At 51.2% G+C, this 27,739-nt stretch overlaps 1 protein-coding gene and 1 long non-coding RNA gene across 7 annotated transcripts; one reads left to right on the top strand and one right to left on the bottom strand.

Moving 5' to 3' along the window:
• Positions 1–454: 454 nt before the first annotated feature.
• Positions 455–12,432, bottom strand: LOC134554057 (uncharacterized). Of its 4 annotated transcripts, XR_010081193.1 has the most exons (4): positions 12,060–12,432; positions 5,137–8,015; positions 1,850–2,202; positions 455–1,200 (listed from the first exon to the last, which is right to left on the bottom strand). It is a non-coding gene; the product is annotated as an uncharacterized LOC134554057 (long non-coding RNA). The 4 variants fall into 4 exon arrangements; XR_010081192.1 differs by lacking the exon at positions 455–1,200 and having other exon boundaries at positions 1,202–2,202; positions 12,035–12,432; XR_010081191.1 differs by lacking the exon at positions 455–1,200 and having other exon boundaries at positions 1,202–2,202.
• Positions 11,290–25,721, top strand: TCEA2 (transcription elongation factor A2). 3 transcript variants are annotated; one of them, XM_063404339.1, is made up of 10 exons: positions 11,304–11,591; positions 13,999–14,061; positions 14,676–14,781; positions 15,870–15,960; positions 20,877–21,010; positions 21,626–21,682; positions 22,399–22,553; positions 22,879–23,025; positions 24,856–24,927; positions 25,425–25,721. In XM_063404339.1, the coding sequence occupies exons 1-10, from the start codon at positions 11,523–11,525 to the stop codon at positions 25,431–25,433; spliced, it is 903 nt and encodes a 300-aa protein (XP_063260409.1). In that variant the 5' UTR covers positions 11,304–11,522; the 3' UTR covers positions 25,434–25,721. The 3 variants fall into 3 exon arrangements, with proteins under 3 accessions (XP_063260408.1, XP_063260409.1, XP_063260410.1); XM_063404340.1 differs by lacking the exon at positions 11,304–11,591 and adding an exon at positions 12,878–13,061; XM_063404338.1 differs by lacking the exon at positions 25,425–25,721 and having other exon boundaries at positions 11,290–11,591; positions 24,856–24,960.
• Positions 25,722–27,739: the final 2,018 nt, after the last annotated feature.

Below are 27,739 nucleotides of genomic sequence, written 5' to 3'. Positions count from 1 at the left end.
AACAGAGGTGGCAGGTGGATGCTGGCAGGATCCTGTGGCACAGCAGTTGCCAGGATCCAAGCTGTGGTGAGAAAATGGCTTTTAATCCTCATTTTGCAGAGGATGCAGGGAGGGACAGGGGCAGGATGGGTCTTTGGGCCTGGTGCAAGTGCTGCACCCTCCTCTGGTGCCCAGCGCTGCCTTCCCTTGCTCACACAAACCAGCCTTGCCTCTAGATATGTTCACACCACTAATTGATTAATCACCATGCAATTACCAGCAGTGTGTGGCTGGTGCCGTTGTATGTCCAACAAGATGAATGAGATATTTCACAGGAAGATATTTATTATTAATTATAGTGAATAATTATCATTAGGCCACACTGGACATGTACCTGGAGCAGTGCAGCCAGGTGGGATGGACGTGACTTACACCCACCCCTGCCAAGGAGATGGGGATCCTTGGGGTGGCCATGGGGAGGAGGGATGTTCCTCACACAATTTGGGGGGACCTGTGCAGCATGGCCCAGGCTGGCAGCTCCTCCAGTGCCCTGAGAGGTGCCCCCGTGCCAGCAGGTCCCGTGGGCTCCCCTGGGGCTGGGGCTGCTCCAGCCTTGCTGGAACAAAGGCTTCCCAAAGAAAGGCACTTCCTGGAGAGCAAAGGACTCAGGGCTGGGGCTGTCTGTGCGCCCTGCTGGGAGGCTGAAGTCATCCGCTGGGAAATGCTGTGTTCACTGGAGCCTCCCTTTCTGCAAGGCCCAACTCAGCACCCGGTTTCCTCGGGTACAAATAGTTCAGTGGGTCAGGCAGAGGTGGAAAGTGCCGAGCCAGGCAGCTGGGGTTCAGCAGCCATGTCAGGAGCATCCTGCCTGCAGCCGTGTGCCTGTACAAGGGTGACAAATCCCCTGTGTCCCCAGCCAGGGACCAGACTCCCACCCAAGTGGGGGAAAGTGGGCAGTTGTGCCACTCCCAGTCCAGGGAACGCCCAATTCAGCTGTTTTCTGCTCATGTACTCTTTTTTTTTGCTGCCAACTCCCTCTGACAAGTGAAGGGCATCAGGGACAGCAGGAAGTCGTTCTGGGCCACAGTGGCTCTCTGCCTGGGTGCTCACTGCCACTCTGCCCTGCTGCCAACCTCTCCACAGGTCCCCAGCAGCTGCAGGAGCTGAGCTAGGAGTGTGCTGTGGGCTGTGTCGGCCAAGCCTGGCAATCAGACACCGCATCTGAGGAAGCAGAGAAAGTTGTCTTTATTTTCAGCTCTTTCCAATAACCAGAGGTCAGCCTTGTTTATACAGGATTATAACTGGAACGACAACAGCGATATCCATTGTATGAGCAGCAAAACCCACAGCTAACCTGAAAAAGCTGTTTGCTGCACATGGGTGCAGCCACTGCACCTCCTGGGTGATGGCCAGAGACCTTGGGCCTCCCCAGGGCTGTCCTAATTCCCTTCCCCTGCTTTTGCGCTGCCGCAGCCCCTTCTGGCACAGCTGACTCTCTGGTCCCACCATCAGCTGCACTTCCAGCCACATCACCCTGTGTTTGCTCCCCAAGCTCCTCTCTGTGAAACCTGGGGTGAGGTCCCCACATCCCAAGCATGAGCAGAGCTGTTGCAAATCCCACCCATGGTGCTTATGGACACTAAATCCCGGGAAAGGCTTCAGCATAAGGAGATCAGAGCATGCCAGAATGTGTAGGGCACACGCTGCCTGGGGTCACCTCCCTGGCAGCTGATTGCACCAGCACTCATTGCTTTAATACCCAGTTCCCATCACAGAGAGAGCCCAGCTTTTAGGAAGGAAAGTCTTACACTTCTACCAACTATTTCAAGACTTCTATAAACACATTTTTGGTTGAGCATTAATGAATTACCTCAATGTAGAGCTACTCATGCCAAATACATGAATACAGAGTGTAGAAAAGCCGCCGAGAAGCAGATTTGGCTGCCATTCAGCTGCTCCGATCCGCACAATTTCTTTTCTTGATTATAGCAAGAAAATGCTCCCTGCCTGTGGCACTGCATCCTCCCAGGAACAGGCAGCTGGCCGACAGTTGGGCTGTGCAGAGCCTGGGCATGCCGGGGTTATTCACTGCTTCCATCCCTTGAGTTGGCAGAAAATGCTGCTTGCTGGTGTCTGTGCAGGAGATGCAGCCAAGAACTGGGATCCTGCTCACTCTGCATGCCCAGGCTGGCTGCCTCGGGATGCCTGACCTCCTTTTGGGTGCTGAGGAAAGGAAAACTGCAATTAGAAGGTTTTCTGAGCCCGGATTTTTTGGGAGGTAGGTTGGAGCTGCCCATCTGTGGCCCTGCAGCCACACATGCCCATGAGAACCACAGCCATTGGCAGCTCCAGCACGGCCCCTCTTTAGCCTTGGGGACTCCCAGGAGATGATGTGATCCCCAGGAAAAGTGCAGTCTCCCTTTTGAGTACTCCTTTCTCACAGGGCTCTGTGCCCACGTGAGAGAGTGGGTGGTGGCACCACTGTGGGCACTGAGCCCCCCAGCTGGCAGCAGGAGGGTCACCCATCCTCTCTCTCTCTCATCCAGCAGCACAGGACATCTCTAGGAAAGGTTTGCTGTTCTCAGGAACTGCTGTGGCTCCTGACATGGTTTAACTTAGCATAAGGCATGCCCTCGCCGGGCAGCAGCAGATGGCAGATGGCTGCTGGCTGTGCCATGCTCCCCTCCTCCCTTTCCCCTCTTTCCTCTCCTCTCCTCTCCCTTCTCTCTTTATTTCCCCTGCGGCCCCCAGCCCAGTGCTTTGTGCTGGTTTTGGCTGGTTTTTGCTCACAGGAAGGTGGCTGCCTGGTTTCTGAGCATCGCCACAGCCAGGCCTGGAGGAGGAGGAGGAGACCTTTGCAGCATCTCTGGAAGAAGAGGAACACCACAGCGTCCCAGGAAGAAGGGGAACCCTTTGCAGCACCTTGGAAGTGAGAACTTTGCCAAAGCTTGCAGCCCACCCCACTGCACACAGGATCTCGTGGCCACCTCTGTGCTTCACCAAGGCTTTATCTGCTCAGCAGAAAGAATCAGGACATTGCTGAGAGAACCTCACCTCATGCAGACAGGGAAAAGAATGTGGAAGAGGGGAAGAGTGGGGTAGATGCTGCTGTGGCTCTGTGCCTCAGTTTCTCCACATCTTGTACAGGGCATGGGGCAACCCAGCCTCTCCTCAGGCCCTTTAGAGACAACAATCTCCTCAGCAAATGGCCAGATGTATCTCTGACAGAGTGCTTCCATCCCCAGAGAGAATAATAACAATAATAATTACAATTATAATAATAATAACAAATAATAATTACAATAATAACAATAAGAATAAAGAGAAGGACCTGAGAGAATTCCCTCCTTGCCAGCGGAAGAACAACTTTTGCTTTTAGGTGCTGCATTGAGGATATTAATTAAAGGAAGGGAGAGAGGATGTGCTGCATTTGCATCTCAAAACCCCAAGAACTGTGACATCCCTCCCATAAGTTTGCCTAAAAATGAGATTTTTAAGCTTGCCACAGGCACCAGGTTTGCTTTTCTGATTTCAGAGCATCCTTTGTGCTGCAGCTCAGAGAGCAGCAGTGAAACCCCCCAGCTGGAGCTCAGGGATGCTGGGAGCAGTGGTGGAGGGGTTTGGCACGGGGGTGCAGGGTGGGATGAGGAGGACGCTGCGGACCCCCAGGGCTGTGCCGATGCCGGGGATCCCGCGGCTGGCGGAGCGCAGGGGGCCGGGCAGGAGGGAGGCGGCAGGGAAGGGCTCCAAGGGAAAGGCTTTGTTCGCGGGCCAGCCGGGAGCGTGCGAGGGCCTCCGGGCTCCAGCGTTTCTCCTCCACTTCGCTCCTGCTGTGTGCGGGAGCCGAGCCAAGGTGGAGCACGGCGGGGTGGAGCGGGTCCCTGAGGAAGGCAGGGGACAAGGGACGGCCGTGCATTTGGCCCTTGAATTGCCTGGGAAAGCAGCTCTGTCTTTCCATCTCCCCCCAGGGCTCTTCTCTCACCCAAGCTGAGGCTGTTTCCCAGGCTGCTTGCCCTGAGCACCTCCACCTCTGCCCTTTGCCAGTGACCCCTCTTTTTGGCCCATGGAGCCCCTGGATCTGCAAGCTCAGGGGAAGGATAAGGAAAGGCTCACGACAGAATGGCCCTTCGTGGAGAGCTCGAGCAGGAGAAATAAGGTTAAAGGCTCTTATCTGATGGAGCTGCAGCCTTGCCAAAGCCTGTTGCTATCAGCTCGGGACACATGTGCTATTGGCAAAGCTTCGGGGACACAATAATACAAACAGTTTTCATTGTCGAGTCAACAATGATGGGAGAAGGAGCCTGGTGCTATTACCGGTATAAAAGGCACTGTAGGAAAGCTCAGGACAGGAGGATGCAGTCGGGATCAACAGCAGGGTTTAGCAGATTACAGTTATATTTGTATTCGGGAAGGAGAAACCTTCCATCCCCAGTGGGCTGGAGCCAGAAGGATGGAGCCAGCGGTGGGGGTTTAGGCTGCAAGGGAAAACTCTTAGAGCAGCACTGGAAGCAGCTGCAGCAAAGTGCTGATGGCAGCGGGTTTGGACAAGGGCAGGTTTGCAGCACGTCAGCCCAAGGTTGTGCTCTGCTCATGAGGGGAACTCAGGGAAAAAAATCATGACTGCAAGGCAAGAGAGGCTGTGTAGCAACAGCCCGAGGCTTGCACAATCCTCCACATTTTCACTGAAAAATCTGTTTATTTGGAAAAGTCAGTGTTTGCAGGGTGGACGGGTGATGTGGCACACACCGTATCCAGACCCTGCTGTCATTTGGGCAGATTTGAGGATGATGGAGAGAAGGTGGTTGCCTCCACAGGCTGGTGCAAAGAAGCCAGGCAGTACCTCTGTGTTTCACAGGCATCCCTCCAACACCCACGTTGCCTACCCCCATATTCCTTCTCCTCAGCCTTCCTGGCCCCTTTCAATCTCAACAGGGCATTTTTGGAGAACACACATTCCCATGCCATGCCATACCCTCAGATGTGGATGGTGAGGTGATGGGGAGCATCACCTCTATTGTGCCCATGGTAGTGAGAGAGAGGATGCAGATTTGCCAGCTGTTGTGCCATGGTGGCAGGAGTCAAGTATCTATCTATCTATCTATCTATCTATCTATCTATCTATCTATCTATCTATCTATCTATCTATCCATCTCTCACCTTTCTATCATTTCAGGCACAAAGGTCTCCCCACCATGAGGGAGCCGTGGGAGGCTGAAAAGCCGGACAGGAGGTCAGGAAATTGTTGGCTAATGTCAGGGACCGAGTGGGGCCAGGGTGGCCATTCCCACCGGGAGCGATGATGTCAGGCGGCAGCCGGGGCCAGGAGGCAGGAAACCCAACGCAGCCAGCGAGTCTGTCCTCCTTGGACTTCCCCATGTGTTTTCATGAACAATGCACCTCGTGTCAGGGACACTGGGAGGCAGGTCCCCCTTCACTTTGGACGCTGCAAGGCTCATCCTCCTGCACTGGAACACCGTTGTACCATTCCAGGTGCTGCTCTTCACTCTTGTGGGTTCTGGGATGGTGCTGGCGTTGCACCTTTTGCATGGGGATTTGGTGTCTGCTGCATTGCTGTGAGGTCTGGAGGTGACAGCTCTGCTTCTGTACTGTGCTGCTTCACTGGGTGGCACATCTGGCCTTGTGTGAGGAGAAGACAATCTGGTGAGCTCCAGAGTGCTTGGAGAAAGAATGGCCATGCCAGCTGCTGGCCCTCTCCCACTTCCAGCTTGGCTGGGACAGGGTAAATACACGCTTCGAGCATCCAGCCATGCCTGCAACAGTGTCCAGATATTCCATCTGGAAGTGGAAATAGCAATTACTCAAATGTGACAGGAAAGGCTCTGGTGGACTGAGACACTTAGGGAAGCTGTGAGATGTGGAAAAGCCTCTCCAGGCTGCAGGTCCCCATTGAGGTGAAGAGTGTCCATGGCCCTGCCTCTATCCTCCCAGCCCAGGCAGCCGGGGCTTATTTTGCACCTTGGCCCCTTTGTGAACTGAGCTGGCATTCAGAGCGGGCAGGGGCTGCAAATGGGGTGGCTGGGACAGGGCAAGACACCTGGTCACAAACAGCAAGAGGGAGAGAGAGGGACTTCCTGAGGCCAGTGAGCTCATGGGTGGCCCCAAGGACTCGAGCTCGGCCTCTCCCTCCACCCCACCCAGCACACCCTTGTTTTCGCAGAGGTTCCTCCGGGCTGGGGCCGCCGCAGGCTGCGTTTGCCAGGGGCTGGCAGCGATGGCTGTGCTGGTGCCGACAGGCCGGCTGGCATGCTTTCCCCCAGGGAGGCTTTAGCAGGAGGCTGTGCATTTCTGGGAATTGTGTTGGTTATTGTTCGAGCTGCAAGTGTGCGGCGCGCTGATGAGATCAGGGCTCGGTGCTCGGTGCTGGGCAGCGGAGCCGCTGCAGAGCCGCTGATGGGGCGATAAGCGGGACAAGGTTCTTATCTGTGCTCCCATCACTGCGGGGAGCAGAGGGCACGGCACAGCCGCGGTGACCTGTCTCGGCTGGATGAGGGCAGTGAGGAGGGAACACGCTGCCTTCTCCCTCCGGCAAGCCACGGCTGAACTGCTGAGGTTATTTGAGAGATAAGGGCCCAGCCCTCCTTGCCGAGCCTCTCCTTCCTCCCTCTGTGCCAGTCAATCCCTGTCTCCAGCCCCTCGGAGGTCTCGAGCCCAGTCCTGTCTGCTCTGCCACTCGCTTGCTCCTTTGCTGACAGGACACAGGTCTGGTTGATCCCAAACTCTGTGGGAGACCGTATCAGAGCACTCTGCTTGCAAAAGCACCGAGAAAAAGGGGCTGGGGTGTTTGAGTCCTTTGCAATCCTTTGCTGTGGCTGAACTGAGAGGTGCCATGTTACCCCATGAGAAGTCAGTCATTTTCCTCCTCCTGCTCAGGAGGATACCTTCTTCCATACGCTGTGGCTTTTGACACAGAGCAAGTCATGAGATCCTGAGGTCAGACCTGCTGCCATGGAGGGGCACTGCCATCCAGAGAGCTTCCCACTGCCCGGGTCTGGAGATCACACGGGTGAGCAGGGACAGCATAGGAAATGCTACATGGGAAAGCCCTGTGTGGGAGCCCAGGAGCCCCTGCCTTCCCACAGCAGACTTATCAAGGCACCAGTTCAGAGTGGTGCTTTCCATGGGCCAAAAGGGAAGTGCATACACACCAGACTTCTTGGGGTCAAGGATGCTGGGCAAGCAGTGAGAGGAGAGGCTGCAGGGGGCAAGGGAGGGAACCAGGGCGTGGGGAAGGAGACATAAATAGCAAAATGAATGGCTTGAACTTCCTATGTTTTATGGAGGCGAATAAAAGGAGACGGGGGGGGGCGGGTAGACAGGAGACCTTAGTGCCTGCACAGGCTCTCATGCTCACACAGGTCAGCCCAGACCCCAGAAACTGCTCGTGGCTGATGCAGGGTGGCAGCCTGCACCCACTTGGCTGGCATGGCTCTGGGCTGGCTGCTTGTCTAGCCCAGTGTCCCCTGGGGGCATCTCATGAAGCGTGACAGGCTGCTGCTTACCATTTATTCCTCTCCCTGTCATTATTATTTTGAACAGCAGCCAGTATAATTAAAATCATTAGGAGGAAGAGGTTTAGGGAAAATCCAAAGTGTCTCAGAAGAGCATCTGCAAAGCTGGAGGTCCAAACTCCACCCTGGCACTCACGATGAGCAGGGCCCATGGGAGCCATCATCTCCTCTGCATTCTCCCTTCCATGCTCCCCATTTCTCAGTGTGGCAGAGGCTGGGCTAACACACAGGGTGGTCCTGGCCACGTTCCCCTCTCAGTGGCTGCCCACTGTAGCCAAATCCTGCAGCTTTTGCTGGTGTAGGACGTGTCCCAGGAGGTCCAGATGGCTGTGTCCCCAGGCACGGGTGCTCACCTGCAGCTCCAGGGTTGCTCTTCCAGGATGGCATGGACGGATCCTAAAATATCTCCTGGGAACCATGATGCTTTCTGTTGTGTTAGGAGGGCCTGCACCACAAGAGGAGGTGTGGAGAGGTCCCTTGGCTTCTCAAAGGAGAAAACAGGATAGTCTGTAAGACAGAAATGGAAGTCACCATTCATGCCACATTCTCCAGGTTTCCTAAGTGTTTGAATGGAGGATTTGAGTCCTCCAGGATCGAATGTCCCCAGTGCCAGGACTAGGAGATTAAAGACATCAGACAGCTGCAGCAAGGAGAGGAAGAAAAGGCAGATCCCTGCCTCAATTCCAGGGCTGGCGCAAGTGCATGGTTAGAGAATCAGAGTCAGGAGCCCTCCAGCCAAGGTGGGGTCATGAGGGTGAAAAGGAGGGGAGACACATCAATACCCCTCCCCAAAATAAGTGGTGCTCTGGCAAAGCCTACAGCAGCTGCTCCCATCTCCTGCCTCAGCATCTACCAGCTACTGATAGTCTGTTGTTCTCTGGATAGGGTCACTCATTACCAGCTCAGAGCCCAGTGTGTCACCTGGGACAGCCAGTCCTCCAAGCAGTGACCCGAGGCTGAGGTCCTGAGGTCCCTAAAGTTAGGGGGTGTCTCAGGACAGAGCTTCCCTGTAGGTTTTGTGGTGAGCGGATGGACAAGGCAAGCCCAGGAGCACTTCTCATCTCTGCTTTTTCCAAAAGTGGACCAGAGCAAGCCTCTGGTGGTTGGGAGCAGAGAAAGGGTGGGGTTTGATGGCTGATCTCCAAATGACTTGAACTTACTGGGGACAGTGGAAGCAGGGAAAGCTTGTCCAACTTGATCCAGCCCATTTGCTGTGTTCAAATCTGCTGAGACTTGCTTGGGAAATACAGTAGCCCAGTGGAAAAAACAGGTGAGATTTTGTGGGGTTTTATTTTGCAGGAAACCTCTCCTGGCTCTCCCAGATCTGCCTGCCAAGGGCAGCTGCCAGCGAGGCACCACACACAGAGACTTTCAGGGAGTCTCTTGGTGTGCAGGGGTCAGCAAAAGCCCCCTCCCAGCCTCTCCCTGACAGACTCGCCCCTGCTCTGTTTTTAGCACATTCAAGTAGCTGCTTTCACAAGAGGTAAAAGAAAGTTCATGGATCCGTTGACAGATCACACCAAGCGGGAATTTCTCTGGGAATTCCTGCAATAGCAGGTTGGCTCCCGCGGAGGTGGAGTTTCCTCTGGATCTACCTCCACCCAGGCTCGGGGAGCGCTCCGGCCACCGGCTCCGCGCTTGGGGGGCTGGGCTGAGCGACGCCACGGCTGCTTCCCAGCCAAGGTCAGCCAGAAATCCTCCCTGCTCTGCAAGCGCCTGGCCTGTTGTGTCCTGTTAACCCTTGGGAAGAGCGGAGCCGCAGGCCAGCAGGGTTGGGCTGCAGAGCTGGCCTGTGTCCACGGGCACACAGGGGCAGGGGACATGCCTGGCAGGCACATAGGGCTGCAGGCGTGAGGACTTCGTGCCATTCTGTCCCTTGGGGACCCGCTCCAAGCAGGCAGTGGTGGGCCCTGGGTGAGGCTGGTTGCCACTGCAGGAGGCCAGAGCTGGCAGGGTGATGGCTCCCGCTGGAGCTCGGCATCAGTGACTGTGTGCTCTGGAATCTGAGACACGTCCCCAGCCATACTTGTGGTCAGGAACCATCTCTGCATCACACTGACACAAACCACACTCACAGTGGCAGCAGTGCTGCCTGAGCATGTCTCTGATGCCAAGGACCGGCGTGACCTGACCCCACACGTGGGACAGGCAGATGCCTATTTCCAAGGACCTACCAAAGGTCCCCTTGTTGGGACTTGTTTCTTCCTCCCTAACAGAGGTGGGCTTCTCCAAAATGGCACCCCCTGACTCCACAGCCAGACCCTGCCAAGGGTTGGAGGATTTCCAGGTGCTGCACAGGCTCCAGACTGTGGGGTGGAGGGAACTCGTGTTCACAAACATGGGGCCAAGCCAAGAAGTTTCAATTTATCATGCCTGGGAGAGGGTCTGAGGCTCACATTTATTCTGGGGCCACCTTTGCTGATTTAGGGATGAACTGACACGTGTCTCACACATCCAGGGAGCAGCTCTTGCCCAAGGGGATCCCAGAGCTCTGTGGTATTGCTATAAATCTCCATGGTATTGCTATAAAGGACAGCAAGCTGGCAGCTTGCTAGTGGGCAGATTTGGGGGTCAGCTACCTATCAGAGTTTTAGCACTGATCTGCTAATTCAATACTTCTCTCTCTGGAGGTATTCAAAACCCATCTGGACAAGTTCCTGTGTCACCTGCTTTAGGTGACCCTGATTTTGAAGGGAGGTTGGATGATCTCCAAGCCCTTGAACCCTACCAATTCTGTGATTATGCCCTCAGTGACTCAGTTGGCCTAGGACAGAGTGTAGCTGGAGATGAGTGCTGGAAATTCTGTTTCCTGAGACCTGGCTGTGCATCCCGAGGCCACAAGTAGCAATATCCCTGTGCTTCCACATGATCTGCAGCTCCAGCGGGGCAGGACACGGCCACTCATCACCAGCACAGTCACAGCCCTCTCTGAAACATCGGAGCTTGGTGAGGGCTGTGCAGGAAACTTCTCCCTCTGCCAGGAACCAGCTGGAGGGAGCGACAGCGCTCAGCAGCAGCTCCCGGGGGATGCGCTGCCCTCGCACAGTGTGCGAGTGCCATCTACAGGGGGTCCAGCCTGCCCCCCAGACACCCGTCCCCTCGCCACTGAGGGCGAGAGGGGCACAGCCTCGGTTTATGCAGGGAGCGGGGTCAGCCCTGCTCCGAGGGCTCAGCACAGCCACGGACAATAGTCACAGTCACAGAATGGTTTGGGGTGAAAAGCTCATCTTGTTCCAACCCTCTGCCTTGGGCAGGGACACCTTTCACTATCCCAGGCTGCTCCAGGAGCCATGAACACTGGCCATGAACACTTACAGGGATCGAGGGGCAGCCGTAGCTTCTCTGAGCACCCCGTGCCAGTGCTGTCACCACCCTTACAGGGAAGAATTTCTTTCCAATACACCACCTAACCCTGCCCTCAGTCAGCATGAAGCCGTTTCCCCTTGCTCTGCGACTTCAGGCCCTTGTCCAAAGCCTCCCTCCATCTCTCTGCGAGCCCCTTTAGGCACGGGAAGGGGCTTTAAAGGTCTCCCCGCAGCCTGCTCTTCTCCAGGCTGAACCCCGCGGCTCTCTGCCTGTCTGCACTGCAGGAGTGCTCATTATCTCCGCGGCCTCCTCCGGACCCGCTGCAGCATTTTGGGACACGGCTTTTTCCTGCCGTGCCGTGGCACAGCCCCGCGGGCGGGGACCGAGGCTCCCTCAGCCCCGGCGCTCCCTCCTCAGCCCCGGCTCCGCTCAGCGGGGTGAACCGCAGCCTCCACAGCGCCCCCGGCTGCCGGGCGGCACCGAGCGGCACGGACACAGGGCACGCTGGGAGATGAAGTCCCGCCCGTGGGCTGCGCTCCGGTAGGCGGCGGGTGGAGCTGGCGTCCCCAGGACTACAACTCCCGTCGTGCCCCGCGTGCGCCCGCCCTGACTGCGGCACCGGGGCTGAGGTGGGCACCGGGCACCGACCGCAGCTCCCCCCGCCCGGACCCCCGTCCAGCCCCGGCACCGACCCCGGGGAGCGGCGCGATGGGCGGGGAGGACGAGATCGTGCGCATTGCCAGGCGCCTGGACAAGATGGTGGCCAAGAAGAACGCGGTGAGTGGCGGCGGCAGGGCCCCCGCAGCCCGGTTGGGGTGGGGGGCCGCCCCCTGCCCCGGGCTCTTCTCTGGCGGACGCGTCCTCCCCCTCGCCTCCCCCACTTTCCGCAGGATCCCCTCCTCGCTGCCGCGCTGCTGGACCCCTACTTCTCCCTCGGTGCTCGTGGTGAGGGGCCTCCCCCTCCCCAGACCCCATTTTGGGGGCCTCTCTTTCAGAGCCGCCCCAGTCATTACATCGTGTTCTAGCAGAGGCTCCCCCAATTAAAGTGGGGCTCCCTTCCCCAGGCCTCGTCGCCCTCTCCCTTCCCCATCCTTTGCGGAGGTGTGGGATCCACCCACTGCCAGTTATTGGGCGGGCAGCCCTATGTGCCCCCTTGGGTGCTGTGGGAGCCTCCAGTCCCCATTCTGAGCCCGCACCCCAGGCTTGAGGCATCCCCAGACCTCATCTCAGCACTCCGGGGCTCACCCTGTGCTGCCTGCCCGGTGTTCTCCTGGAGAGCATCCTCAGCCCTTCTCCCCTATCCCGGGAGGCCTTTAGAAGGGGAGTCCCCACCAGCACCGGCCTGGTGCTCCAGTTTGCCCTGGGTGCTGATATATTTGCTTCGTGCATCTCCATCCCACACCGGCACCACTGCTCACCCCCGTGGCCTCTGGAGTGCGGAGGGCTGGCCAAGCTGCTGTCTGCACTCGGGGAGTCTCGCAGGGTGTGCTGTGACCCGTGTGACAGCCTGGGCGGAAAGGAGCCGGTGTTTTCCAGCTTAATGGGATATATCAGTGCTTGTAGGAACACAGTGTCATGCAAGTGCTAAGGCAGAAAGCTGACAAAGGTTTGTGGTGGAGATAGGCTGTCATTGTGTGTTTGGGTTGGGGGAGAGGGATAGGAAGGGCTGTGGGGAGTGGGAGATGATGGGTAGGAGGGGGAGGGATTAGAGGATTGTGATATTTATGTGGTGGGATGCTGGGTGCTGTTATCACATGAACTTTTGGATGTTGGACTGACCCTGCCAGCCATGGGTAGGGCAAGCACTGTCACTTGTGTCGCTGTTGGAACAACCCAGGGAAGTGTGTTTGGGCTAAAGTACAACCTGTGATGTCCGTTCTTGCTGGTGGCAAGTTTTCAGCATCAGTGTTGAAATAGGAAAGGGGCAACTTTGCAGCATTTGCTTCCAGCTTCATTGGGAAAGAGGCAGCTTCTTACAGGAGGGGTATGCAACATTTCCTCTTGGCTGGCGTTTGAGATGGTGCTGACCTGCAGCATGTTGTGTGTTGGCTAATCTTAGAACTCTTCCTGCAGAACAGTTTCCTGGAGTACCCGTTTGTTGCTCTAGTTTTTTCGTGGATCCTCCTTTGCTGCCATTGTGCCGAGTGGCTCCATTTGGAGTCAGAAGTCACCGGGTCACTTTGGGTGTTCGGGGCTGGAGGAACAGGAAGGTGTGAAACTACCTGAGGGGGAAGTCAGTCCTTCTGGGTACGGTAAATGTGTGTGGTTTATGCTGGTGTGAGTTGCTTGTGTGCACACTGAAAGCTTTGACTCTGCTTTGATTTTGGCATCTGTTCTGTAGGTTGGATTGCAGCTGGATCGCTTCCTGGGATGAGTTGGAAGCAGTCCTTCTGCATAGGGAGGATGGGCTGTGAGGACAGGGCCGGCAGTGCAGGCAGCTTCGCTTCCCTACAATGGTGGCTGTGCAGGCCTTGTGCTGCAACTGGGTTTGGAGTGGTCGGTGTTGTAAATGAGCTGCTAAATGTGAACACTGGAAGCCTTGTTTGAGGGAAGGGGGTTGGGAGGAGAGAGCCAGCTGAATGGAGACAGGCCTAGGCCAGGCTGGGATGTGCGGGAGGGAGACAAGTGATTTCTAGTTCTCTGAGTGACTGCCAGTTTTAGTTATCTACAGATTCCTAGTCAGATTTTTCCTGATCCTGGGATGTAGAGATGATGTAAGGAGACTTCACAGAACAAGTTTCAAGTGACCAACTCATCAGCATCACAGCTTGCTGGCTTTGCTTTTGTCCTGAGCAGAGTGGAAATATGAAAACTAATACGAAAACTAGGAAACAGCTACATGGAGTCATTGACAGTTGTAATTCAGAGTGTGTTTTTCAGGTGTTAAAAATGTTCAGCGTACCAGGTAAGAATAATAAACTAATGCTGCACTTGCACCATACACAAGCAAGGGCGTGTAGCACTCCAGTGGTCTTCTATTTTGCCCATTCCAATAATTCAGGTGCCCTCAGGTTGCAGGATCTACTGTCTAGAACAGCAACCCCAGCAGTGAACTTGCCGTTATTTCAGGAAATGCTTGTTGGTGTTTTCCCATTTGAATTCAACTTTCTGTGTCTATTCCCAAGCTGTTGAATTTCTTTAATAAAAGCTGAGGCACTCATTCTCTTTCTCTTTTCCTCTCCAGGAAGGTGCAATGGATTTACTGAAAGAACTGAAAAGTATGCCTATGACTTTGGATTTACTGCAGGTGAGTTGCACAGTTATGGTAAACAGTTGAAGTTTGCATCTAGATGAGTTCAAAATGTTGTCTAAATAAACTTAATAGATTTTCTCACACTTCTCGCCTCATGCAAAGAATCAAAATAAACATTAAATTCAATAAAATAGTGCAGAAGTTTGGTTTTGGACTGGCAATTAAAGAATTCTGGCTCACCATGTGTGTAACTGCTCAAATCTTGTTTGTAGGCTGCAAAAAGAGGAAAGACTGGGTTAAAGTAACAAACACAGAGGGCAGTCGTGGGAGAAGTTCTTTGTAATGTTGATATTTAGGACTTAGGGGAGGAGTGAGCAGAATTACAATTTGGAGGTTGTGATGCATCTTGGAGCTTTTCACTCTTAAGCTTGAATGTCACAAGTGTGTAGGGAAGGGATTTGTGGGAGATTAGATGTGTCTTCTGTTCAGCTGTGCAAGCTAGAGAGTGTCACTCTTCCAAAGTTGTAAGGGTCATAGAATAATTTTGCAAGCCTTTGGATACTCCTGTCTTGGTCATGGCTTTGACTTTGTGGTGGTTATTTGAGATTTCAGTTAGTAACTAATAATGAATCTGTTCTGGAGTGATTCACGAGTGTGTTCCCTTGCAGTCCACCCGCATTGGGATGTCGGTGAATGCATTGAGAAAGCAGAGCACAGATGAAGAAGTGATATCACTTGCCAAATCCCTCATCAAATCTTGGAAGAAACTTCTAGGTAAGGAAATCAGCATGTTCCTGTCATATTCAGCTTGTGAACAAGCTGGCTTCAGTGGGAGGTTGAGTTTTTGGGAGAGCTTATCTCTTGATCTGAATAAACATTCTAGCAAATCAGCCTTTACAATTCCACCCTCTCTGTCTTTCGAGTTTTGTGTCCTATCATGCATCTCCCTAGATTTAGCTCCTGTTTAGCCAGCTCATCATTGGAAGAGCATTGAAAGCTCCAGGACTATTAACTTATACCTCATCACATAATAATTAACAATGTTATTTGTAGAAGCAATATCTGTGCTCTGAACCCTCTGCTCCCACTTGTGCTCTGCATGACATTAACACCATGTGTGCTGTCAGCCTCATGCAACAGCTCAGGAAGGGAAGTGCTGGAATGCATTTTGGGTGGTGAGTTGGAGAAGGATCTTAGTTCATCATCTTGTAGATAAACTCACATGGACCATTTCCAGCTGGGGAGGCTTTCCTGCTTACAGGGTCCCATTTCTTGCTAGGCTTGGTGAGTGTTAAAAGGGCTTTTTTCCTGCCCTGCCTGGATTGTTACCTCCTGATTAGATTGGGTGTGTTTTGGCTAGACTCAGACAATTTACCTCTGGGTCAGACTTTTTCTACAGTGTCATGAAAGTCCTCTCCAGGTTTGTGCTGCTGGCGTTCAGCACTTGGGAATCAGAAGGAGCTGTACTCCCACAAGGACCAGCCTGTCCTGGCCCTTCAGCTGGTGTTGGCTGGAAATTCTGCTTTTAGTTGTGCTTGAGAGAACTTGATCTAATCCCTGCTCAGCAGCCTTTGAAAGAAACTTTTGTGAAGAGGCATGTCTTGTGAGGAAGCTTATCTCCCAGGCAGGCTGATTGCTCTCTAGTTTGGTGAGGAAAGCTTTTGCTTGAATTAGTTTCTACTTGGAGGCAAGGCAGAGGTCTTAGAAAGCAGGAAGGCCATTAAAGGCATTTTGTCCTGATTCTTTTTGGGAGAATAATAATTTGCTTTAGGCCAACAGTGGGTAGTGTGAAAACATCGAGGAGTATAGGCCGGGTTGTAGCATAAAGACCTGTTCTGAACTGATTTCTCATTTGAACATAGATGCTTCTGAGGAAAAAAATGAGGAGAAAAAGAAAAGCCTGTCTTTGCCAACATCTTCCTCCAGAGAGACTGGTAACTCAAGAGACCAAAGGTAATACTTCCCTTATACCAAAGATGACACTGTTAGGGAATTTAAATTTTCTTAAGGCACCTTGCTTTAATTTTTATTTTTAAATGTCTGAGTCAGGAATTTTGTATAGTCAAATTTCTGGTCAGAGACACTGGAAGTGTTTCTTCTTCGAGGTTGATCTGTGTGATGTTACTAATTAACTGTAATGCAGAAATACACATCTAAAAATACAGTGGCTTTAGTGAGTTTTAAAATTTTATTCATATTTTGTTTAATTTTTTTTACTCTTCATAATGTTGTTTTTTCTAGTAGTATTCCCTGTTCTTTTTTATGTTGCATTTTTATGCATTTTTGTTTATTTCTAACTGCGAACTACTTAGAATGAAGATTGTTTTTGGCCTTTTCAATGCCAAGTGATGGATGGGACTGATTGATACATTACTAAAGTAAAACTTCCATTTCTTTGTCCTTGACAAATCCCAGCAGAAGTCCCCTTTTCCCTGTGGCTGGTGTCCCCCAGCTGGCAGGTCAGCTGCATGCTTGCTCCTTGCCATGTCTTGAATGCTGCATCCTGTTTCCACTGCCTGTGACTGCAGTTGTTGAGTGCAGACAGTGATCAAAGGGGAGGGGAAAAATGGGATTTAAAGCTTTGTTCTAGAAATTTCTCCCAGCCTCAGATCCCAGGAGGGTGTGTGCTTCCTAGATTTGCCTCTTAAGTGATTTAGCCGATTTCCCAAATTTGACAGAAGATTTAGAGTATTCAGGCTGTAATCCTGCTGGCTTGTAGGATTTTCCATGTTTGCAGCCTTTGTTGGTCACTTTCTTGTCACTTCTTTGTTTCTGCTCAGCTCTCTCAAGGCTTGGCACTTCAGGATTGGTATCTTTGGTTATCTTGCTTCCATAAAATGGAAAAAAGGATTTGCTAAGTGTTGCAGTGAGAGGACTTGGGGGACTTCACAGGCAGGATGGAGTTCAGTGATGCAGTGCAGAATGGGAGCCAGGGCTGTCCAGACCTGTGTGTGTCTGTGTGGGATTTCACTCGGAACAGGATCTTGGCTCTGGGCACAGAGGCAAACCCCCTCCTTGCTGCCTCCTTGCTTTGTCACTTATCCTGGGGTATGTGGAGTGGAGCTCTCTGGCGTGTGCTGCTAATGTTCCCTTGTGCCTTAATGTGCTGCAGATACTGCAGTTTTATGGGTTTTTTAATCCTTGATTCTTTTTATGTGTGTTCAGCCTCCATCTTCTGACTAGCAAAGCATCCCCTTGGCTGTGAAGGATGAACAGAAGCCAATGGATTAGTGTAGCCTAGACCAGGAGCAGAGGCCAGCTCCTGGTGTCAGTCTGTTGAGCCAGGCTCTCTTCCAAAGATAGGAATGTTTTTTCTCCAGTCTTGCAAAATAAACTACTAATCTGCCTTAAAAAATAATATTTTGTTGGCAGAGAAGAGTGTCTGTTCTTTGAAGCAGAGACTGCAGTGGAGTCAGACTGGTTGCTCAGTGTGTGAGATAGCTGGTTCACATGAGGCTGCTGTCAAGACACCAAAGAGATCAGTTTGTATTCAGATATTTCAGCCGCTTAGTCTGTTAGATTTTGGCTATGCCTTCCATTTTCGTCAGGGAAAAATATTTGACTAACTCTTAGCCTGAAACCCATCTTGCTTTCTGGAGCACAGATGTAGAAATCCCTGTGTAGTGACTGGAGCTATCACTGCAAGACCTGAAGGCTCTGGGCCAGCCAGTGTGGAGCTGGCACCTGTGAATTTAGATGCTGCATTACTCTAATCCAAAGCATATTCTGTTGTGCTGTAGAGTTTCAGATCCATAGTGTAGTACATTTTAATGGGCTGTGTCTAATGTTTCTGTCTCTGGCAGCATGAGGTTTTTCTTTTCCAGGATTCTCTAAATTGCCTTTATTAGGAGGTTTTGTATCTGTGGCCTGAATTTAGCTCTTCTGTGGGATTTTCTTCCAGTGCAGCCCTGAGTTCTGCTTGCAGTCCCTGGCTGCTGCTTTGTCACCATTTTGTTCCAGCATAGCCTTGTTTTATGTATAAACTTTTGCTGCCTGGATAGATTTACAAGCTCTTTCTCCTGTTTAACAGGAACAGTGTGAACCACAAGGATTTCCTGAAATAAGTCTTCTAGGTGTGTTTGAGCTCTATTTCCCAACTATTCTATTTATAAACTAACTTCTAAACCTTAATAAATAATTTTCTGTCTTTGGAATGGCTGAGAGGTCTGTTTCATCTAATTCTGGAGGGATCAACTCTCTTTTCAGTGCATGGATGATGATGTGATGCAGGCAAATGTAACTTCCCTCATCAGCTAACAGAAGTGGGACTACCATGCATCTTGTTGAGCTTTTTTCCACCCCCAAGGAATAAACATGTAAATATTCAAGTCGATAGCATTTGCAGGTAGAACCTTCCTGAAAATCAAGTATTACCTCTGCAAATACAGGTTTGAAGACCTGTGCTTGAGGACTCATTGTAGTGAAGGTCCCTGTTCTGAGTTCACACTCAGGTCACTGAGTTCATACGCTGGGTTTTGCTCTGGGAAGCCTTCCTTTGTTTTTTGCAAAATGATACAAAATTTAAATTTGGAAGAGCTCTCAGGGAAAATTCTTCTGCAGCCCCTTCTCAGCACAGCACAACCTCTTCCCAAGCTGTCCCTGACAGGCTTTTTTCAAGCTCTTTGACAACCTTAGAAAACCTCAGGGCAAGGCATTTCCACAGCTACCCTTGGCAGTATTTCCAGTTCATAATTCACCTTTACAGTTTAAAACTTAATCAAAATCTGTGTTACTAAACCCATTTCTGCACCCTTCTGTGGATTTTTCCCTACAACTTCCTTTGTAAAGAATTTCAGGACTTGTCTCCTGTAAGTTTCCTTTGCCACAAACCACCCATATTTCTTTGGGCCATTCTTTTACTGTAAGTAATGTTTTACCTTTTTCCTTTGGGGAAGTCTAATTTTTCCAAACTATTTGATGTAACATGAGAAGCTGTGATTTTTAGATGGGTTATTCCTGAACTGTGGGTTATTCCTCAGGGTATGCTCTGGTATATACACCCCCATGAGTGCTGCTTGTGATTTGTGTGTAGCTTCTTAAGCACAAAAGTACCTGATGGCAGTTTCTACATTCCAGATGGGAGAAAATCATCATCTAATGGATTATTTACAGGCTAAGTTGTTTCTTCTTTTTGTAACATGTGCAGTGTAAATCCAATTGAATGTTTGGAGCTGTTTGGACACAAATCTGTTCTTTAATAAGCTCCTGCAGTGTCGCCCAGTAAAACCAGCTGGTAAAAAGGGGTTTTATTCAGCTACTGGTCAAAGAGAAACAGTTAGCTCACAGTACAATCTCCCTCACAGATGATCATCTCCTTCATGTGAGCAAGAAATCAAAGTTCTGCTTTGGTTTGACCTGAACAATTTGCTGAAGGTTCACTGGTGGATGCTTCTGAAAAGGGCTTGGCGAGGCTCTCACCTGTGGAAATTCAGTAGCCCCAATGGTGATCTGTGGGATTTGAGCCTGGATATGACCTTAGTCACAGGAGCTCCCAGGATAAGTCCCTAAAGTCGTCTGGCACAGTCTGTGTGGCAGCAGATTCAGAAGGTTTCCAGCTTACTGCTGTTTTTTTGTGGGCTGACTAATCCCTTCCAGGACAGTGTAGTGGAAGTGCTTGTTCATAACAAATTTATTTTTGATGGCAAAGAACTGGCAGTAGTGACCCAGCTTAACAAAAATTGTCAAGCCACTTGGATCTTCAAGAAGATATTGCCAGCATGACATGGGTGAAATATTGAGGTTTCTTTTTTCCCTTTCTGTCTCTTTGTGCAATAATGGTACCAGGCACTGGCCATAAATACAGGGAATTTTACAACCAAATCACCAAAGCCAGAGCAATCTCTGCTAAAAAAAAAAAAAAAGAAATTGTTATTCTGCTGCCTAGATTTAGGGGGGAGAACAAAGCTCTAGAAAATCATCCCTGAATCATACTAACCCAGATCTTTTACCAGCAGTATTTGCAGGGCTGACTAATGCCATGTGCAGATGTTAGGCTTTCTGGGTGCACAGCCAGCTGAGCTGCTCGTTGAGGCTCCTTCTCTGCTTGCAGACCCTGCAGCAGTGACTCAGCCTGCCCACATCGTGTGCTGATTGTGCAGGCAGGTCTCCATCCAGCTCCCCTGGCAGGTGACCCGACTGAGTCAGCCACAGCAGGCAGGTGTCTGCATTCCCTTGCCTGTGCCTGTGATTGCTCGCAAGTGGAAATGGAGTTATTTTTGAATTGAAGCAGTATTTCTTAGTCCTGTGCTAGCCTGGCATCTGTATGAGCTGTGTGTGGCTATGTAGGGGTGCTCTTCTCTGAGGTGAGTAATCAGTGTCTTGCTCAGATTACAGGAAAAAGGAAGAACCTTTTATGTGCTACACTTTGTTGGTGGTGTTTTTTAAATATCAAAGCTGAAGGAGCCATTTTCTTTCTTTGTCTTTGTTTTCCTTAGCACAGCTCCTTCTTCTGGAGCTTTCTGCTTGTTTTCTACTGAGATCAGTTATGGGCCTGGTGTCCTGCAAAGTTAAAGAGGAAAAAAGCACCATGAATCTGAGCTGCACTGCCAAACTGAGAGAGTGCTGATGGTCTCCGATGTCCTGAGTGCATTTGGGTTAATGATAGTGTCCAACAGAAATGGTTGGCAGGGTTGTTGGTGGATTAAACCTCTGCTGGAAGGCAGCAGTGTCCACAGGAGAGCTCGTGTCTGGGCTGAGGGTGTTGGCTCCTGTGTTGTGCTCGGTGCTGGTTTGGGACAGTGACTTTGCACTGTGTTCTGACTGGTTCTGTATTATGATTAACAGGATGCTTGGCCACATACCTGCTGCTCCCTTCTCTGCTCTCAGTGGCCCAAACTGAGACATTCTGACAGGTGAAGTTTTTCTTTTAGCTCCAACAAAAGGCAGGAGCCTCCAAAGACTCCGACCACCCCCAAAATCACCACCTTCCCTCCGGCCCCCATCACCTGCGACGCTGTGCGCAACAAATGCAGGGAGATGCTGACAGCAGCTCTGCAGGCTGATGGTAAGTGCTGGGGGAAGCCCTACATTGCCTTAAGTGCTTCACAGCTCCTGGACCATTCTGACACAGACTGTCAGTGCCAGCTCAGCTTAGACACACTGTCCTGGAGCAGCCTTGTCAAAGGATTATTGCCAGCAGCTCAGTTTAGCTGCTGGTCACCCCTTTGATGAACTGGCTGCTGTTGCAGCATTTTCAGACACTTACACAGGGACCTGGCTTGAGCTGGAGTCATGACAATGTGTCAAGCAATGGCTGTTAAGGACATGGGGTTTGTCACACAGCATTACTTGGGGTCTTCTGCTCTGCAGCAGGGGATGGTCTGTGCAAAAGTTTAATCTTTCAGCTGTGCAGGGATTTGCATCACTTTCTAGATCTTTTCTGATTGCTGTAAAGTGAAGCTGTCTTCTCTGTCACCCTTGGGGCCAAAGTGAAGCTGTAACTTAGTACATGGACTTTGTAGGAATGGTGCTTATGCCAGTCAGCATCTGCTGTCATTTGGCGGGAAGAGCATGTGAATAAAACCAGCAAACTGTCCAGATTTGTGGCTCAGAAATACCGAGCCTGGGGAGCCCTGGCTTGGTGGGAAACCACTGAGCTCATGTTTCTGCTGTCTTACAGACGACTACATCGCCATCGGTGCCGACTGCGAGCACATAGCAGCCCAGATTGAAGAGTATATCCTTGCTGTACAGTGCTGCCTCGAGGGCCTGCATGTCTCCAGCAGTGAAGTCCATGTGGTCAAAGGAAAAACGGGATTGTCTGTGCATGAATGTTCTGCTGCAGCTTGTCAGGGTTCTGGGTCTGGTTCCAGCTCTGCTTGGCTGAGTGCTGGGTCACTAAGGAACTATCAGTGTGGAGTTGGGAGCTCAGAGGCTGTGATCCCTAGTTTGTCCTTCCCATCAGAGTGCTGTTTCCTGCTTTTGATTCTACTTTTAAATACATGCAACTTCCCTGTGCTCCCTGTTGAGTCCAGTGTGCTGATCTAGACAAAAGCAATGGAAAGGATGGAGCAATGAGGATCAAGTTCCATGTTGATGTGAGATAAGCCTGAAATGAGGAGTTTGCTTGGTTTGGGAACTGTGGGGTCGGAGGTGCAGCTGGGCTCTCTCAGTGGAGGGTTTTGTGGCTGCCTTGCTGAGAGGAAGGGGAGGTTGTAGAACCTGAGCGTAGCTGAATATTTCCAGCACAGTGAAAAACCCAAGCTGGAAACCCCTGGACTTTGGGAATGTATAAAGCTGCTCTCAAATCCAGCACTGACCTCCTAGAGCAGATGCTGCTTTTGGGTCCCAGCACCTCCATCCTGGCAATGGGTGACAATCCCTGCTCTTCACGGGTGGCTGGGAAGTGCTTGATGCCTCTGGGTTGGTTGCAGGCTCCTTGACTGCCCTTACGCATCTACCAGGATGTCAAGAACACCGACATGAAATACAAAAACCGCGTGAGGAGCCGCATCTCCAACCTGAAGGACTCCAAAAATCCTGAGCTGAAAAAGAACGTGCTGTGTGGGGCCATCACCCCCGAGCAGATCGCGGTGATGACCTCGGAGGTGAGCGAGCCTGAGGAGCAGGGTTTGCTTCTCACAGGCTTAGCTGGGCTGCTGCCAGGGTTGCAGTTTTCTCAGTGGCTGCTGCCAGAGTGCATGGAGTGAGCTTGCAGTAGGGTTTGCAGTGTGGAGAGTGGTTTGTTGGGCCTTCGCATCATCCCAGGGCCCTGGGTATGAACCAGAAACCAGAATTGGAATAGGCTTTCTGTCCTAATGCCCATCTGTCAGGCTGTCTTGTCCTCCTGTTGGCTGTTTCCACTGTAGTGGGTGTGGTGGTAAAACTGGGCAGATGTGATTTTATTGCCTTTTTTTATTATTTTTTGAAAAGGAAATGGCCAGTAATGAGCTGAAAGAGATCAGGAAAGCCATGACAAAAGAAGCAATTCGGGAGCATCAGATGGCCAAGACAGGAGGGACACAGACTGACCTCTTCACCTGTGGGAAATGCAAGAAGAAGAACTGCACCTACACCCAGGTTGGTTTTCCTGCTCCTGTCTTGGCCTCTGCACAGGACATGATCTGTCACAGTCATAAGCTTGCACTGCTCCATGACAGGCCCTGCAGCAGAGCCGAAATTTTGCTGCTGGTGGATAGAAAACACTCAAGGCTGTCTAAAATGTACTTTTGCAAGTGTTACTGTGAGCTTGTGTACCTTTTTGGCTCACTTGTGCAAGAGATGGAGTTGTGCAGCACTGAGGAAGATTTCAAAAGTTCAGCAGTGCTCTACACTGAAAGCAGGTGCTGGGAATGCTGGGATTCAGACAATAAAGGAGTGGGTAGTGTAGAGGAGAGGCTGCAGAAACTGAGTCAGACATGTTGATGGTCTTAAAAGTACAAATTAAGAATATAGATAACCTGCAGCTGGATAAGTCCCAACTTATTTAAAATCAAATAGCATGAAATGGGTGAAACAAAAGGAATAAATGAAACTGTAATGTGAGCAGACAGGATTTTTCTTCCCCATGACCAGCTGCTGGAAGCCTTGTACATTACCAGTGCTTTTTAGCTCCCATGTTCGTGCCAGGCATCTGGAGATAAATGTGCTTTTGCTGTGAGTCAGTGGTTTAGAATGTGCAGATACCCAAAAATGCACCAGCAGCCACCAGATTGCTGCTGAGTGACTGCGCACAAACTGCGTGTGCAAGCGCCGGGCGAGACTCCTGCATCTGCTTGGACTTGACACACAAACACATGGAAAGAGAAGGAGATCCAGGAATCTGACCAGGGAGTTTCCTTTGGCTCAGCAGCAGCCTTGCATCCCACAGGCTGGCTCAGGCAAGGGGCCTTGCTCTGCCAGTGCTCCCAGTAAGCATTCCTGGGCTGTCCCAGCACATGGCACTGTCTCCACCTGGGGAGGACTGGAGTTTGAGTACCTGGAATTTCAGCAGGAGACAGCAGTGTCTTGTGAATAGAAATACTGGGAGGTTTTCTGTATTTTGATTTGTTTTCTAGTGAAATCACTACTGGGTGATGAGATGTAAGTCTGATGATGAAGTAGATGAACTGGGATTTATGTTGGAAGCAGACAGTAAAGGGGGAGAATTACAGAATTTAGCTATCCAGCATTCTTGCAAAAATGGTTAATTTGCATAACACAAATATTGTGACTCTTGCACGGGTAATTACACACATAGATCACCATAATGACCCCTTGGCACAGTTCTGTCTGACTAGTATGGGGAGTTACCAGTGTTTTCAGTCTAGATCTGCCTTGTGGTATTCAAATGCCACGAAAATCTGGTTTTTAGTAAAGTATGTGTTTCTGGCAAGAGCCAGTCAGAGGCAGCAATCACATCTGGGTTAAATATCAGAGTTCGTTAATGGCTCAAACACAAACCAGACTGGAACTGTGCAGAACCTGGTAACCCAGAGTGTGTTCCTGTAAGTCCAGGATGAAGGACTGCTCTGTAAATGGGAATAGCTTGAGTGCTTTTTTATGCTCTTGTGCTTGGGACTGAAGGGTTTGTCATGGCAGTGAGGGCCACATTCCTTCCTGGGGGACAGTTTGGGGAGGGATTGGCTGTGGGCATTTCCACTTCCAGAGTCACCTGCAAGAAATGGGAAGCAGACGAGGGAAATACCTTGTCCCAAAACTTGTCACTGAGGTAATGTCAGGCTGAAGGGGGTCATGATGTGTGTGTATGTGTACTGTGTGTAACACAACCACCAGACTTACCGTACTGGAGATCTCCTTCTGCTGTCCCAAGCCTCTCATTGATTTTATGAGCCCAGCACAAATCCCTGGAGGCCGGAGGGACAGGGCCATGTGTGATGCTCAGCTGTCACCTCCCTTCTGTCTCCCCAGGTGCAGACCCGCAGCTCCGATGAGCCCATGACCACCTTTGTCGTGTGCAATGAGTGTGGGAACCGCTGGAAGGTAGCGCACCAGGGCTGATACTGGCACTGAGGGGTGGTGGGGTGGCTGCTCACCATGCTGCAGGCACTTGCCTGCTGCCCAGAGGTGCTTGCCAAACCCTCGTTGGCTCTAGAGAGTGATCTTCCGCCCCCAGCACAGAGGCAGGTTCATCCCTGTAGACCAGCTGGGGTCAAATCTCACTTCTACATTCCCACATTCCTTGCCCTCTCCCCATATCCCTTTTTCCATGCTCCCTCTGAGGAATAGTGATGATGATGTTCAGGATTTCAAAACCGCTCTTTCATGCTGTGCACAGAGCTCAGGGGTGAACAGAAATGATGCCACTACAAAGAGCCACATTGAGAGATTCACATGGGAGCTCCCTTTGGCCCCTGCTTCTGAGAACCCCCAAGCCCTTGCCAGCTTCTGAAACACTCACACCTGGATCCTTACCTTCTTCTGCAGCTCCCCTTGGCAGTGAGGTTTCTAATTGGGGTTTAAACTCCCTTCTCTTGCAGTTCTGCTGATGTGCCATGGCCTGAGAGCGGCAGCCGAACGCAGACCCGAGCGCAGCCTCCACACGCCGGCTCCCACGGCAGTTGTGTTTTGTGTCCCAGTGAGTTTGCATTGTCACACGCTGAGAGCAGCAGTGGGGAGGCCTGGGCCTCGCAGAGAGCCACAGCCCTGGGCTGGCTGGTTGGCAGGAGAGCTCACTAAACACACCCAGTCATTACTTTCTCATCTAAGCGAGTACGGTCACTTTCTCTTCAAAACTAATATTAAACATTTTTGTCAGTTTCTGACTTTTATTTCAACTGTGTGTGCAGCACTTTGTTTTTCCAGCATGGGAACTTGCCAGGCGGTCCATATCCAGGTGGCTGAGGACTGAATAATGCCTGGAGCAGCAGAAGGTGACGTGTGACTTGCAGGCACACCCTCTGTGTGTGAAGGCTTGTTTCTGTCAGCTCATGGAATATCAACCACTGGGCCAAGGCCCAGGGCAGCTGAGTGGGCAGTACTGGTGACAGGACACAGCTTTTGGGGCAGAGATCAGATGTTGTTTTCCATCTTGGCAGCATTCTCTGGATTTTGCACTGATTCCTTGGCATCTTGAGCCTTTAAATGCCAATAGTATTGGCTGCTGCAAAGATAGGAATGTACTGCCCAGGTTGTAACAGACTGAAAGCAGGGTGACACCAGCCACAGAAAATCCCACCCCAAACTGTTCAGAGGGAGTCCCAGGCGCTTTCCTGTTTGTGCTCTGCTTGTAGCTTGACAGCTGAAAAACAGCCTGGACTTTGAGAGGGGCTTGCTGGAGAGGCTCGGGAGAAGGGAAAATGCTGCAAATACAGGAAATTCTCCAGAGGCTTGGATCTGGACAAGGTAAGGGCTAGATGGATGGGTGGGAGCTGTTAGCACTTAGCTGTAGAACTGGAAGAGGTTAGAAGGGAGCTCAAAAGAGCTCGTTCTTGGAAGGGGTCAGATAAGGAAAGGATCCTGTAGCAAAGCCAGCCCCAGGTGCCACATCTGCAGATGTGACCCTGTGAAGGAGAGGGAGCTAACTAAAACCTGGTGGGGAAATTCCATCTGAGCTCACAACAGCTTTCAGCCAGACTTAAAATCCTTCTTCTTTCCTTTTCATAGCCTTTAACTGGTGTGATGCAGCATTTGGGGCACTCCAGCAAGGCCCATGGGTCTGAGGCTGCCCAGGAGCAGTGCTGTGCCCTCCAGCTCTTGTGCTGAGGGCAGGGCAGGAGCATTTGCAGTCACATCTCATGGCATCACTTCCCTCTTCCAGAGTGAAAAACAAGTATTTCCACTGGCTTCCCAGCATGCCAGACAGCAGACATTTAGCAGAGACCTCGGAGATGTTTGGAAAGGAGTAAGCAGCCACATGAAAGCAGCGGAAAACGTGCTCCCAGCCCCTTTGAGGGCTGTGCTGCTCCGGAGGCAGGGATCCCACCAGCATCCTTCGCTCAGGGCTTTCACTTTACAGGGTGCAGCCAAGTCTCCCAAGAAGGAAAATATTCAAAGACGCTGACAACTCCTTTAAGCCTCACGAGTCTTGTGGTGAATGGGATTATTCAAGCCAGGCTTGGGAGGGAGCAGTGTCCTTGCAGCGATGCTGAAAAAAAAAGCTTCGGGATCTGAAACCCACGCTGACCACAGCACTGGCTCGTGCACTGGGAAAGGGAGCCAGCTCTTTACCAGTGCCTCTTGCCTTTCTTCTTGTGTTCCTGTGAGGAGCGGAGCTGAGCTTGTGTACAGCCTTCTGACAATCCTGGATTAGGTACCAAGAGTCCCTAGCAGAAGTTTGGGAAAAGTACCATGTCATTTTATAGTGCCATTTTTCTGGGATAACACCAAGGAGAGCCAGGGAGGGGAAGTACACTGGATAAAGAGGTGTTTCAAAAATAAAGATTTTCTTCTAAGGTGTTTAAAAAGGATTGGGAGCAAGAGGAAAACTAGATTGTCTCATGGCAGTGGGGTCTTCCCTGAGCTTAGTTCTCTGTGGTGTGTAGAGGGGCTCTGACCCCCTGCCATGCTCCTGAACAGCTTCAGGGATGTTCAACCTCCACCCCTCAGGCTGGGGCCACATTTCAGAGTATTTCCCTTACAGAATAAACCCAGAACTAAAACTTCCCCTATGCAGGGTGGGGATGGTGTAAGAGTGCAGACTGGGGGAAAACCTGCCAGTAATAACAATACCAACATTCCTAATAAACCATTACTGGTCTCTCTCAAAAATACATTTTTTGAACTGTATTTCCAGCTTGGCAAAGAAAACTAAATTTACTGACATGAATTTCCACACAGTCATGCCATGCGGAAG

Source organism: Prinia subflava, chromosome 8 (genome assembly GCF_021018805.1).
Source record: "Prinia subflava isolate CZ2003 ecotype Zambia chromosome 8, Cam_Psub_1.2, whole genome shotgun sequence".
NCBI classification, from domain to species: Eukaryota; Metazoa; Chordata; class Aves; order Passeriformes; family Cisticolidae; genus Prinia; species Prinia subflava.
This window is presented reverse-complemented; position numbering and strand designations above follow the sequence as displayed.

Coding starts and splice junctions, on each gene's coding strand:
- TCEA2 (XM_063404338.1), top strand. CDS start 11,523: ATGGGCGGGGAGGACGAGATCGTGCGCATTGCCAGGCGCCTGGACAAG. Junction 14,782..15,869: donor ATCTTGGAAGAAACTTCTAG/GTAAGGAAATCA, acceptor ATTTGAACATAG/ATGCTTCTGAGGAAAAAAAT. Junction 21,011..21,625: donor AGCAGCTCTGCAGGCTGATG/GTAAGTGCTGGG, acceptor GCTGTCTTACAG/ACGACTACATCGCCATCGGT.